The 15,450-nt window shown below is 48.5% G+C and overlaps 1 protein-coding gene across 1 annotated transcript in view; it reads right to left on the bottom strand.

Annotated features, from left to right (window-relative positions):
- Positions 1-15,450, bottom strand: part of TRAM2 (translocation associated membrane protein 2) — a 54,128-nt gene that overhangs the window by 13,247 nt on the left and 25,431 nt on the right. The window contains exons 3-8 of the mRNA XM_088467220.1: positions 13,297-13,406; positions 12,045-12,161; positions 11,608-11,666; positions 7,418-7,502; positions 3,563-3,633; positions 2,899-3,003 (exon numbers count right to left, since the gene is read on the bottom strand). Of these exons, the coding sequence (XP_088323346.1) occupies positions 2,899-3,003; positions 3,563-3,633; positions 7,418-7,502; positions 11,608-11,666; positions 12,045-12,161; positions 13,297-13,406 (547 nt within the window). The remainder of the gene's footprint in view (positions 1-2,898; positions 3,004-3,562; positions 3,634-7,417; positions 7,503-11,607; positions 11,667-12,044; positions 12,162-13,296; positions 13,407-15,450) is intronic.

Below are 15,450 nucleotides of genomic sequence, written 5' to 3'. Positions count from 1 at the left end.
ATTCATATAGAACTCCCATATACTGGTCCCATTCATATAGCACCCCCATACACCTGTCATTCATATAGAACCCCCATATACTAGTCCCATTCATATAGCACCCTCATACACCGGTCCCATTCATACAGCACCCCCCCATATACTGGTCCCATTCATACAGCATCCCCCATATACTGGTCCCATTCATACAGCACCCCCATATACTGGTCCCATTCATACAGCACCCCCATATACTGGTCCCATTCATATAGCACCCCCATACACCAGTCCCATTCATACAGCACCCCCATATACTGGTCCCATTCATATAGCACCCTCATACACCAGTCCCATTCATACAGCACCCCCCATATACTGGTCCCATTCATATAGCACCCCCCATATACTGGTCCCATTCACATAGCACCCTCATACACCTGTCCCATTCACATAGGACCCCCATACACTGGTCCCATTCATACAGCGCCCCCCATATACTGGTCCCATTCATACAGAACCCCCCATATACTGGTCCCATTCATATAGCACTCCCATATACTGGTCCCATTCATATAGCACCCTCATACACCTGTCCCATTCACATAGGACCCCCATACACTGGTCCCATTCATACAGCGCCCCCCATATACTGGTCCCATTCATACAGAACCCCCCATATACTGGTCCCATTCATATAGCACTCCCATATACTGGTCCCATTCATACAGCACCCTCATACACCTGTCCCATTCACATAGGACCCCCATACACTGGTCCCATTCATACAGCACCCCCCATATACTGGTCCCATTCATACAGCGCCCCCCATACACTGGTCCCATTCATACAGCGCCCCCCATACACTGGTCCCATTCATACAGCGCCCCCCATACACTGGTCCCATTCATACAGCACCCCCCATATACTGGTCCCATTCATACAGCGCCCCCCCATATACCTATCCCACATCAATTAACCCACGTTTTCTGCACTGTTTCACACCACGAATGACATGCCATTATTGGCTAAATTAAGATAATCAAAAACTTAAAAATAGTCATTAAGGAGGGTGTCCTGACATTTTTACCTTGAAATAGGGATTTTCCCCCAGCTTGTCACATGCTCAGGAGGTGGTGAAAACATTGTTGCGAAAATGACAAGTCAAAATTCACACTCGCGAAAACGGGGGCTAAAAGAATTTTTTTGTGAAACAGCGGCTTATCGTGTCTCATTGAATTCCCCTTAAGTCTGGCTCACTGCCGAGACCCAGGTACTCACATAAATGTAGGACTTATAAGGGATAGACTCATTGGGATCCGGGACAAAAAAAAAAATTTTCATTCTCGCGGATGTGCGGTCGCGATGTCAAGTGGTGCACATCCATGAAAACTGAGGAAGCCCAACATGGGGCCTTTTCCTGTACACCTCTACGGGGGTGCGAAGGAGAACTGGTAATGATGGTGTCCTGAAAGGTGCAATTGACCTGGAGTACTGAGAATATCCCATCATTGAGCACTGAGCCCCATGGGTCTTAATGAAAGACTAGAACTCAATGGGCTATTCACCTAAATACTCAGTCTGTTTAGTACTGTATACAGCACACGCAGAACTTTATAGAGAACTGCACCGGTGAAGCTTACACTCTAAATTTCCCCACCACAGGTAGACACCAGGAAACAATTTACAAGGGTGGGAGAGGAGAGCTGCTATGATCTATGGTAGATGTTCCCAAACTACACTATTACAATCCAGGATTTAAGGATATCTATGCTGAGTCCAGATGGCTAAATCAAATTGACGGACATACCCTGACCCTACCGTAGTCTCATCTCCCTCCTCTGGTTTGGTGCTACAGTCGTGTTTCCATGGTTCTTAATCAGACTGTCTGCCTTACCTTCCTCGTGTCCTCCTCATCGGTCTACCTACCTTGTGACCTGGTAAGCCTTAAGGTGCCTATCCACTAAACTATTAAAATGAGCCATTGAACGATATTGATATAGTTCGATCATTGTTTGAAAATCGTTTGAAAATTGTTTTAAAAAATTGGTCTTTTAAAGGTGCATACACACGTAACGATTTTTTGAACGATTTGTCGATAACGATGTCGTTATCATTAAATTGTTAAAAAAAAAAAAATCATTTGGTTTATGAGTTATGAGTTATAACGATGAACGATAATCACAAATGCGCAATCCCGTATGTAGTTATAGTTAATCGTCCATTTCAGATTGTCCAACATGACGATTTTCATTAAGGGAAGGAACATTATTCGTTCAAAAAAATTGTTTTCAAGGGAATATCTGACAAAATCGTTGGTTGCATAATCGTTACATGTGTATGCACTTTTAGATATCTATCATCGTGCAAGCATGTTTGCAGATGATTGATGAGCCTGCACTGAACGACTGCTCGCTCAGTGCAGGCTCATCACAGACTGACAAACGACTGCACCATTACAATGTCGTAATCGTGCAGTCTTTTGCCTGTCTTCTAGTGGATGGGCACCTTTACTCCTTCACTTATGTGTATTTTGGTGATGCGTTGTTTGATATGTACCGGTTTTTGTTTGTTTTCCCCCCTTTTCCTCCCCTCCCACCACCCCATGTCTTAAGTTTTTGTTTGCATACCTTGTTTTTCAAACTTTTGGAAAAACTGCGGAAACATTTCTGCTATATATATATATATATTTTGTATTTTTTTTTTTTTATGTATATTTCTATTGTTTCTTTGAATAAAGAAAGTAAAAATAATTGACTGAGGTACTAATTAAGTCACCTGTGCTCAAGCAAGGATATCCTTAAAACGTGAACTGTAATGGCGGAGTCGGGAACCTCTGGTCTATGGCTTATTCTTCCACCCCACAGTAATGTCGCATGTACGCGTCCCCCGGAGGGGATCACCAGTCACCCAAACACTTACAGTTTCTGATTGTTCTCGTCCGTGAAGTAAAAGAGCCGCGCAATATGGAAGAGGAGCTCCGCCACCGACTGTAATAACAGCAATATTAACCCCAAACGGGTCAAACTGTGTAACAAAACAAAACAGAAAAGTATAAGCAAAAAAAAAAAAAAAAAAGTCAAAATCATTAGAATAAATAGGGGGAAAAATGTTTTACATTTCGGACAGGAGAGGGGTGTAGAAGGGATAGACGGCACACGGAAGGACAGTGGATTTCCGTGGAGGACAGTAACAAACTTCATTACAGGAAGAGATTGATATAACAAACAAAACAGATATATAGATTTCTCCGAAACTTCAGCTTTGCTGTTATTGGGGATTTCTATCTTCAGACAACTTTGACTGCCTGGAATCCGCCCTCACGTAACCTGCACTGAATACACTTTTATACCTTTCAGCCATGTCTCTAGATCATCAGATTAATTTGTAACCAGAGCTGTATGCATTGGACACTGCTGTAACCAGACAGTAGTGGATACAACGCCACCTTAGTGAACACAAGTAAGGATGAAAAGCACAGGTGGGAACTGGGGGTAAGTTAATGTGACAGGAGGACGCATACAAGGCAACAAAAGCCACCTGAAGGGGTGGAGAACTTCTTCTATGTCCTATTTCTGTAACTTACTTTAGTAAATAAGCACCTCCTATATGGAGTAAATATAGAATAATATACTGCAGCTGGCGTGGGATCTCCTCCTGAAAAGGGAAACAAAGATATTATTAAACACACACACAAACGAAACTGTGTCCTAGGAATCTCTTCCCCCTGGATCACAGTGGGATCCCTATAACAAAATGATAAACCCTAACCCAGTCACTGTACAGGAAACCAGATGTGTGGACTACAGCGTTACCATCTCTGTTACAGTGTTCCTATATTGTAATGTGAGAGAAATATACTGTATATCTACAATTCATTCTATCCTTGTGTAGTTTTTAAACTTCTTGTTCATTGCTTTTATATATACACGGGGCACATTTATTTCACTATCTTCCTTTAAAGCAGTACTGGATTCCCCTTATCCCTTGGAGGTCACAAACCAGAACCGGTCACCTCATACTGACGAGTGGCGCAGATCCTAGCCTACAACATTTAAATATAGCGACGCCTAAACATTTTATCAAACAGCAATTTTATGCCTTCCAAATGTACTGATCTGCAAATGTTGGGACTACGTAATGACTGGGCTGCCAGGGGGTACCCATGTGGAATGATTGAGAACCACTGATATAGGGGATTAAGGAAAGCAATAAAAGGGGGAAGTCTCGCTAGTAGACGGCGACAACAACAACAACCGGTGACATTTATGGAAACGGGCACAAGGGTAGAGTTGGTGCTGGCCCTAGAGCAAATTCATTTTCTATACTGAACTAGAAAATAACATAAACCAACTGCTTGTTGCAGCTATCAATCTGTTTACTTGTTATCACTTCTCAATGGCTCCCCATAGTCCTGTAGGTAGCTAGAAGGAGAACACACACCAGAGGGTTCTGCCCACATTAGAGACGCCCGTTCGATCATGGATAGGGGTTGGTTCAGCCTACAGAGTGTCTGCCTCACACACGGCCTTGTCTAGCTGTAACTGGAACTAATCAGCATGAAATCGGCGTTACTTATATACTTATAACCCAGCACATTGCCTTTCTCTGCAACAGAATAGAGTCTCTCTGGGAGAGATACGCATTGGCCTATACGCCAGCACTATAGCAAACGCCATTGTTCCTCACATGCATGTTATTTTGATTTACTCAGACATGGAAGATAACTGGGCGTATTGTAACAGTCTCAATGGACATCGTTTTAGTCTCAAAAAACATGACCATGGGCCGGACTCAGAAATACGTCTCAGCTGCGAATTTGTACGCAGCAGGTGTGGCTAGATGTGTATTGTATGAGTCGGCGTGCAAAGACGCAGCACTGGCCTCAGATGCTTCGATAATCAGCCTTCTGAGTAACCCCAAGGTCACGCAAAATTGCCACGTGCACAGTCGCCATAGCTATTTTAAAGCTGACGGGACCGCAGACGCAGGCTGCGAACACCCCGCAAATGGTCTCGACATGCCAACATTTTTGCCGCCACTACACAGTTTCCTCCCCCAAGCACTCCCTGACTGTCAATGACTCTGCGGGCGATGACGGCAAAGTACCTTTGCGCATGCGCAGTGTGAATTACACGCACGAGCAGATTACCGATAATTGCTCAGCTGCGTACATCTCTGAAATCAGGCCTGGAGTACTTGCTGAATAAAAACTGTACATACTAAAAAAAAAAAAAAAACACAACACTTCAACCAATAACTACCCTGGGTGAGTTGGGGAGTAGATAAAAGCAAACAAACAAAAAAAAAAAAAAAAAAAAGGAACATAAGCCTGCTTGGGAACATGCCCCGAAGATTGCATCCATCAAACCAAAAAATAGTGGAACAAATGTTTTGTTATATTGAACTTTCAGGTAGATACATCTCTAGCAGAGCTATGCAGTAGCCAACACAACTTGTTAATATGAGTCAACCAGAGCCGGTAGGACACGGCTCTCCACAGCAGGCAGAGAGAACGATTCCGAGGCCAGACAGACGTGTATTATATGCGGTTGTGTCATGTACGGTAATCACAGGAAAAAATAAAAAATAAAGTTTTAAACTTGGAAAACATAGAACCAGCACTACAGAGAAGTACACATCCGCTTCCAGCCAGAGACACCATAATTATACCCACTCCGCTCACCACAAGTGGCAGCGAGTAAGCACAGGGCCGTCATTAGGCCTCAGTGTGGCTTTACCCTCCATACACATTGTATATATGAAGAGATTTGTCCTCGTATTAAGTACACGTACGTTACGCACTGTATGTCTAACTGGGCTCAGGCTGTGCTCCTTACACTAATATGCAGAGCCAACAGCGCACAATTTGTTATTACAGATGCTTTCATGGGATTGGATGACATGATCATGAGACTTACAAGCCCAGAAAGACTCCCTTCCTATCCTGCACCAAAGAATCACTGAGGGCATTCATACACTGGGATTCCAAATGCACTGGACTGCTTTATACAGGGGGTTATCTGCCTGAACTATACTTTAGTATGAGTGCCCCCTATCCACACAGGTTTCTCACCTGTTCCCCAGGTATCCTTCTGCAGTGCCCCCTATCCACACAGGTTTCTCACCTGTTCCCCAGGTATCCTTCTGCAGTGCCCCCTCTCCACACAGGTTTCTCACCTGTTCCCCAGGTATCCTTCTGCAGTGCCCCCTCTCCACACAGGTTTCTCACCTGTTCCCCAGGTATCCTTCTGCAGTGCCCCCTCTCCACACAGGTTTCTCACCTGTTCCCCAGGTATCCTTCTGCAGTGCCCCCTCTCCACACAGGTTTCTCACCTGTTCCCCAGGTATCCTTCTGCAGTGCCCCCTCTCCACACAGGTTTCTCACCTGTTCCCCAGGTATCCTTCTGCAGTGCCCCCTCTCCACACAGGTTTCTCACCTGTTCCCCAGGTATCCTTCTGCAGTGCCCCCTCTCCACACAGGTTTCTCACCTGTTCCCCAGGTATCCTTCTGCAGTGCCCCCTCTCCACACAGGTTTCTCACCTGTTCCCCAGGTATCCTTCTGCAGTGCCCCCTCTCCACACAGGCTTCTCACCTGTTGCCCAGGTATCCTTCTGCAGTGCCCCCTCTCCACACAGGTTTCTCACCTGTTCCCCAGGTATCCTTCTGCAGTGCCCCCTCTCCACACAGGTTTCTCACCTGTTCCCCAGGTATCCTTCTGCAGTGCCCCCTATCCACACCGGTTTCTCACCTGTTCCCCAGGTATCCTTCTGCAGTGCCCCCTCTCCACACAGATTTCTCACCTGTTCCCAGGGTATCCTTCCACATTTCCTCCTCTAAACTCTGGTTTCTCACCTGTTTTCCAGGTATCCTACAGTGCCCCCCTATCCATGCTGGTTTCCCACCTGTTACCCAGGTATCTTTTGACACACCCCATGGACACCCCCATCCAATAAGCTCTAACTGCTAAACAGGTTCAGTACACGGCAGCAGACCACTCTCCCAAAGGCTGCACGGTGCAATGGGCTCTCTAAACATAAAAGGTCCCTTTGAAGCACCCTACACTTAACTGGTTTACTTGTTGCATATCATGCCTAGGAAACTACTGAGGTGCATATACTACATGATATTATTTTAGGTACACACTTAGGGTGTTGTGACAGTCCCACTTTGGCCTCCTTGGTCATTTATTCTTGTCGCCCGGATTCTAGGCCTGTGAGAAAACCATACTAATTCCCAAGTATCGCGAATATAATGTCAATTTGTCTAATAATATTTGCAATAGACAAAAGGCAAAGTATACACGGTAGAGATGAATATAATACAAATAGCCAGGAACACAGGTGCTGCAGGAAGTGCCCATAAAGAGGGCACAGACTTATTTCTTGCTGCACGTTTCCAGACCACCGTCTGCTCGGGTAGGACCAGGATAGCATTTACCTTCTTCACTTTTTGGAAGTATAATTCCGGCAGCGCGTGCAGCCAATACGCCAACTGGCACAGGTAGAAGAACTTCACCTGGAAGCTGCAAAAAGGAAATGAAATCAGGATTTAACATATCAGCACTGTACATAAATACTGGTCCCAATAAAGTACTGATCTGCATTCTGGGTGGGCACAAACACACTATAGCAACCAGCGCTGGCCCTGACCAATTTGATGCCCTAGGCAAAATTCTGGCTGGTGCCCCCCACCATGTGGGACCCATGTGCACATATATTATATATACATATATACAGCACACACACTGACCCAGTTATTTCCCACCTCACAGCACTTACTGACCCCTCACAGCACCACATACTGCCCCCTTCACAGCACCACATACTGCCCCCTTCACAGCACCACATACTGCCCCCTTCTGCGAGCGGCCTCACAGGACAGCACCCCTCACCCAACACAGTACAGCATACTGCTGTACCTAAAGCAAAAAGGGACAGGTTTTTAGGAGAAAGGCCCTTATACCCCCAGCTCAGAAGGCATTCTATAGGGCACCTTCTCCCCTCACAGCAAAGCACCACAGGCTCTCCCCTCCCAGCACCCCTCACCCAGCAGCACAGCACCCCTCACCCAGCAGCACAGCAACCCCTCACCCAGCAGCACAGCAACCCTTCATCCCAGCAGCACAGCACCCCTCACCCAGCATAGAAACCCTCTCCCAGCAGCACAGCAACCCCTCACCCAGCAACACAGCACCCCTCACCCAGCATAGAAACCCTCACCCAACAGCACAGCAACCCTCACCCAACAGCACAGCAACCCCTCACCCAACAGCACAGCAACCCCTCACCCAACAGCACAGCAACCCCTCACCCAGCAGCACATTACCCCCTCTCCCAGCAGCACCCCTCACCCAGCAGCACAGCACCCCTCACCCAGCAGCACAGCACCCCTCACCCAGCAGCACAGTAACCCCTCACCCCAGCAACCCTTCATCCCAGCAGCACAGCAACCCCTCACCCCAGCAGCACAGCACCCCTCACCCAGCATAGAAACCCTCTCCCAGCAGCACATTACCCCCTCTCCCAGCAGCACATTACCCCTCACCCAGCAGCACATTACCCCTCACCCAGCAGCACAGCACCCCTCACCCAGCATAGAAACCCTCTCCCAGCAGCACATTACCCCCTCTCCCAGCAGCACATTACCCCTCACCCAGCAGCACAGCACCCCTCACCCAGCATAGAAACCCTCTCCCAGCAGCACATTACCCCTCACCCAGCAGCACAGCACCCCTCACCCAGCAGCACAGCAACCCCTCACCCCAGCATAGAAACCCTCACCCCAGCAGCACAGCAACCCCTCACCCAGCAGCACAGCATAGAAACCCTCACTCAGCAGCACAGCACCCCTCACCCAGCAGCACAGCAACCCCTCACCCCAGCACCCCCTCACCCCAGCATAGAAACCCTCACCCAGCAGCACAGCAACCCCTCACCCAGCAGCACAGCATAGAAACCCTCACTCAGCAGCACAGCACCCCTCACCCAGCAGCACAGCACCCCTCACCCAGCAGCACAGCACCCCTCACCCCAGCAGCACAGCACCCCTCACCCAGCAGCACAGCACCCCTCACCCAGCAGCACAGCACCCCTCACCCAGCAGCACAGCACCCCTCACCCAGCACCCCTCACCCAGCAGCACAGCACCCCTCACCCAGCAGCACAGCAACCCCTCACCCAGCAGCACAGCAACCCCTCACCCAGCAGCACAGCAACCCCTCACCCAGCAGCACAGCAACCCCTCACCCAGCAGCACAGCAACCCCTCACCCAGCAGCACAGCAACCCCTCACCCAGCAGCACAGCAACCCCTCACCCAGCAGCACAGCAACCCCTCACCCAGCAGCACAGCACCCCTCACCCAGCAGCACAGCACCCCTCACCCAGCAGCACAGTAACCCCTCACCCCAGCAACCCTTCATCCCAGCAGCACAGCAACCCCTCACCCCAGCAGCACAGCACCCCTCACCCAGCATAGAAACCCTCTCCCAGCAGCACATTACCCCCTCTCCCAGCAGCACATTACCCCTCACCCAGCAGCACAGCACCCCTCACCCAGCAGCACAGCAACCCCTCACCCCAGCATAGAAACCCTCACCCCAGCATAGAAACCCTCACCCCAGCAGCACAGCAACCCCTCACCCAGCAGCACAGCATAGAAACCCTCACTCAGCAGCACAGCACCCCTCACCCAGCAGCACAGCAACCCCTCACCCCAGCACCCCCTCACCCCAGCATAGAAACCCTCACCCAGCAGCACAGCAACCCCTCACCCCAGCATAGAAACCCTCACCCAGCAGCACAGCAACCCCTCACCCAGCAGCACAGCATAGAAACCCTCACTCAGCAGCACAGCAACCCTCACCCAGCAGCACAGCACCCCTCACCCCAGCAGCACAGCACCCCTCACCCCAGCAGCACAGCACCCCTCACCCAGCAGCACAGCAACCCCTCACCCAGCAGCACAGCAACCCCTCACCCAGCAGCACAGCAACCCCTCACCCAGCAGAACAGCAACCCCTCACCCAGCAGAACAGCAACCCCTCACCCAGCAGCACAGCAACCCCTCACCCAGCAGCACAGCAACCCTTCATCCGAGCAGCACAGCACCCCTCACCCAGCATAGAAACCCTCTCCCAGCAGCACAGCAACCCCTCACCCAGCAACACAGCACCCCTCACCCAGCATAGAAACCCTCACCCAACAGCACAGCAACCCCTCACCCAACAGCACAGCAACCCCTCACCCAACAGCACAGCAACCCCTCACCCAGCAGCACAGCAACCCCTCACCCAGCAGCACAGCAACCCCTCACCCAGCAGCACAGCACCCCTCATCCCAGCAGCACAGCAACCCCTCACCCCAGCAGCACAGCAACCCCTCACCCAGCATAGAAACCCTCTCCCAGCAGCACATTACCCCCTCTCCCAGCAGCACAGCAACCCCTCACCCAGCATAGAAACCCTCACCCAACAGCACAGCAACCCCTCACCCAACAGCACAGCAACCCCTCACCCAACAGCACAGCAACCCCTCATCCCAGCAGCACAGCAACCCCTCACCCCAGCAGCACAGCAACCCCTCACCCAGCATAGAAACCCTCTCCCAGCAGCACAGCAACCCCTCACCCAGCAGCACAGCACCCCTCACCCAGCATAGAAACCCTCACCCAACAGCACAGCAACCCCTCACCCAGCAGCACAGCAACCCCTCACCCCAGCAACCCCTCACCCCAGCAGCACAGCAACCCCTCACCCCAGCAGCACAGCAACCCCTCACCCCAGCAGCACAGCAACCCCTCACCCCAGCAGCACAGCAACCCCTCACCCCAGCAGCACAGCAACCCCTCACCCCAGCAGCACAGCAACCCCTCACCCCAGCAGCACAGCAACCCCTCACCCCAGCAGCACAGCAACCCCTCACCCCAGCAGCACAGCAACCCCTCACCCCAGCAGCACAGCACCCCTCACCCCAGCAGCACAGCAACCCCTCACCCCAGCAGCACAGCAACCCCTCACCCCAGCAGCACAGCACCCCTCACCCCAGCAGCACAGCAACCCCTCACCCAGCATAGAAACCCTCACCCAGCAGCACATTACCCCCTCTCCCAGCAGCACAGCACCCCTCACCCAGCATAGAGACCCTCACCCAGCAGCATAGAAACCCTTACCCAGCAGCACAGCACCCCTCACCCAGCATAGAAACCCTCACCCAGCAGCATAGAAACCCCTCACCCAGCAGCATAGAAACCCTCTCTCCCAGCAGCATAGAAACCCTCTCTCCCAGCAGCACATCACACCTCATCCACCAGCTAAGCACAGTTCCCAGCACCCCTCTCCCATCACAGCACCCATCATCACTCACCCAGCATAGCACCCCTCACAGCACAGTCGCCATTTTACTTGTAGAACAGAATGAGCTTCTGCGCACGCACAGGAGCTCATTCTGACCGCTGTCCAATTGGAACTGAGCTCCGATCACGGTAGCGGCCCGCCGCCCCAATCCGCCGTTGGCCCTGGGCTTTACCTACAATGCCTATGCCTCCGATAGCCACTAACCATAACCACGGTATGAAGTGATTGCGCCTGCAGCATTACTGTGGCCTCTGAAGTATTAGAAAACTACTTACGGTAAATAGACATGAGGGTAACTTTCCCATAGGGTCTTTGGATTGGATAAATAACCTTCCTGTAAAGAGATGAGAACATACCGGTCTTTCTGCGGCAAATGAAACTGCAAGCAACAGTACAATACAGGATTATGTTCTAAGCTTTAAAGTCAACACTATTTGCAGCATGATAACGTTTTCCTGACTGTACGGTAAATTACGCCTTCCCCCTCCGATGTCACAGGAACAAGAGCACCGCAGATTGGGGCCAGAATGTGCCGATGCCAGACAGCAATGCAGCTTTAAGACCCCGACACCCCCTGCCAATAACCGAGGCTGTGAGGATACTCATGAAAGGAGGATATGTAGTCAGTATGGCAGGATGTCTGGAGGATACTGTAGGTTCATTCTACTTTGCGATAGAGACACACAGACAGGGAATTTAATGTTGAACTCACCGTGGCTGCTACATACAGGCACCAAAACATGGAGGCCAGGTGAAACGCAGCCAGCTGCCCGGACTCATTAAACCGGCTTTGCTTCACTTTTGACAGGTGAAGCCGTCTGTTTATTTTCTGTGGAAGCGAGAAGAGCACAATGATATTTGTATAATTCTCTTTATTGTTACACCTCACAACAGCGATTCTTCAAGTAACTCGCAGGCAAGTTATATCCCGTAAAGAGATTTTACTACTCGTTAATCCGCCCGCACCGTGTACAGCCGATATATAGGGGTATTCAATATGGGTGCGATAACATAGTTTTTTGCGTTAATATCGCACTTTGTAACGTTTTTGCGTTAATATCGCAGGTTTTACTTTTACACCGTATTCAATTTCAAAGACTTATCGCAGGTTCGAAAAGTCTTTGATAAAAAACGGGGATAACTTTTCACCATTGAATAGGTGTCGAAAAAAAGTGCAGAATTGGGGTTTAGGGGGTGCAGGCTTAAAAAAAATAGCCTGCACCCCTGAGATTGACATTTAAAAAAGAACTGTGTCAAAAAAAGTTTTAAAAAAAAAAAATAGGGACACCCCAAAATATTAATTTAAAAATTGGAGTGCAAAAAAAAAAAAAAAAAATGGGAAAAAATTGTTTAACAATAGGGAAATAGGTTCAGGGCTATTCTGCGAGTATGCGGCAGGTGTATTCTAGAATAGAATTATAGCGGCAGGTGCACAGTTGCAGAATTTTAAAAAAACTTACTTTAGGGACATCAAAATATGCTAGTACCCATTTTCATGTACCCCAAATTTGATGGGACCACTTAAAAAAAAACTAAAAAAATAACCTAAGTGTTCTTCTGCATCACTTCTTCAATGTCGGGAAAAAAAACACCTGCTGCGGCTATTTAAAGCCCAGACTTTCAATTAAAGGCTAAAACGGGGGTACCCATAGTGTTCCCCCATGTTTTTACAACTTTAGGGGGGGGGGTCTTACAATTATTTTAAAGAAAAATTCGTAACTTTACGCAAATCCAACTTCGGAGTTTCCCGTTTTCGTTAATTTGATATTGAATACGGGGAGCGCGCACCATACCTTTACGCAGAAGAAAAACTCCGATATGAAACGTTAACTTCGCCAGGGAAGTTAACCTTTCATATTGAATACCCCTAATAGTGTTGTCTGCTATGGGCGGCCCCGGCCGGCATGAGGAAGGTGCTATTTTAAATGAATAAATTATTTCGTAGAGCGCAGTTCCCAACTTACATCCAGGATGTATTCCTGTACAACGGCGTGCAGGATGATTGCGATGATCACGTAGAACAATATGGTGACCAAGTCCTTTGCACCATAGTGATAATAGACTATCTCACCATCTGGAAGGGAAGGAGAGAAACACGAGAGAATGAATGGATTTTCTCTGATCCATCTAAGGGGGGAGATGCATCAAACCTTCATAAGAGCGGAGAAGTTTCCCATAGCAACCAATCAACTCCTAGCTATCATTTATCAATTACATTCTATAATATGATAAGTAGAAGCCGACTATGGGCACCTTCTCCACCTGTCCTCTCATTAGGTGGTTTGAGGGACCTCCCCATTAAACAATCAAAAACGCAGAGAAAACAAAAATTGCAAATAAGAATAAAAATAATTAAAAAATAATAATTTTGGAAAACATATTGTACAAGAAAAATCAGGAAAACAGATGACTCAAATGGCTCAGATAGATTATGTCAAGTTTAAAAAGGGATTCCAAGTTTTTATGTATTAATTAGAACTACAACAGGACAGTGTATATATATCAGACATATCAGTTTTAGGTTAATTCATCTGTGTCGGCTAGGAACAATCTTAGTTATGTGCAATTATTTTGCCCGCTCTATCATAATAAAATACATAGAGCACAGGTAATAATAGATTGGATTACTTTTTGGCTAGAACAACCATATACAATATAAAAAGCTGCATGAATGTTAAAAAAAAAAAAAAAGTAGAAAATATCAATAACATCTATATTCACATATTAAGTTAAATCACTGTTCAACCTTACTCTGAGAAGTGGGATAGAAAATCTCCTTCCCCACAATCAGAGACCGTTATAGCCACATCTCACACTCCTTAGGCTGGGTACACATCTGCACGAGGTCAGCCCGATTGGCCAAATTGGAACATCAAGTCGGGCATATCGTGTAGTGTGTATGCCCGCGGTCACACGCGATAGTGTGCGATTGCCCATACATGCAGCACAGCCAATCACACAAATATTGCATGCGGGGCTGTGTACTTTAATGAAGGATGGAACAGTGATCTTTCAGTTCTTTAAAATCTTCCTTGTGTGTATCGGCAAGCATGCGATGTCCAGGGCGAAGGCAAATCGCCCTGAACATCGGTGCGACTCCAGTCGCACAAGTGTGTAGCTAGATTTAGTCTGGGTACACAATAGGAGATATAAATATATATATATATATATATATGCAGTTTCGAGGCAAATTGGAATATCATATCTTTCACATCACAGTGTGAACACTCAATCGCGCATTCACGAGTGCCAATCATCGCATCTTCACATCTGATGTGCTGAACGTCCAATGGGGAGATGCGGTTAACGAGGTGGTGCACATTGTGCAGTGTGTACGTCCAACCTGAAGACCACGATATATATGGGTCCAATGTTTCCTCTGCAGAAATCACCTGTACTGCCAGTGATCTACAGGATGTGTACAGGAGAAAAGATGAATCCTCAGACATGATAAATCGTGCCATCATTGGGAAGATTGCATAGTGTGTACGCTCTATATCATGTGTTCTGAGATGAAAGGAAATCCGAACGTCCATTGTGTCTTTTGTACGTCGTCCTGATGTGTACCTAACCTAGTATACACACTTACTGATCAGCCGCTTGGCAAGTCGTCCTGACGTCACAGTTGGGAGGGCATTTGAATTTGCCCACCTAGCTGTGACGTCAGTCCCTGCAGCAGGTGTACAGGTGGGCGGCGGACCACCCTTACACGCAGCCAGATGGGTCGATATATCTGCAGCTATATTGGCTATTGGCTGTGCAGCACAGCTGAACGTCATAGGTCTGAACAATGCCGTTCACAGGGAGTACACACCCTATACATCGCATGATTGCTACAGCGAATAGTGAATGCTGGAGCGGTCACTCGTTCTGCCCTTCATTAACATTCCTTAGGTCGCATGCGAATCCAGCAGGTTTGATGTGCAGTAGGTCAAAAAAGACGACGTCGCTAGCGATAGCGGGCACCCGCATATTGAGCGCACACACTGAGCCATGTAGGCGATTTGTCGTTACGAAGCAGCAAATCGGCCAGAGCCAGAGATCGCTCCAGTGTGTACCCAGCTTAACACATCACTCATCTCCTGATATACTCTGTGCTGCTTGGGGGTCCTTGCTCC

Source organism: Taudactylus pleione, unplaced genomic scaffold (genome assembly GCF_031769625.1).
Source record: "Taudactylus pleione unplaced genomic scaffold, aTauple2 ptg000070l, whole genome shotgun sequence".
Classification (NCBI taxonomy): domain Eukaryota; kingdom Metazoa; phylum Chordata; class Amphibia; order Anura; family Myobatrachidae; genus Taudactylus; species Taudactylus pleione.
This window is presented reverse-complemented; position numbering and strand designations above follow the sequence as displayed.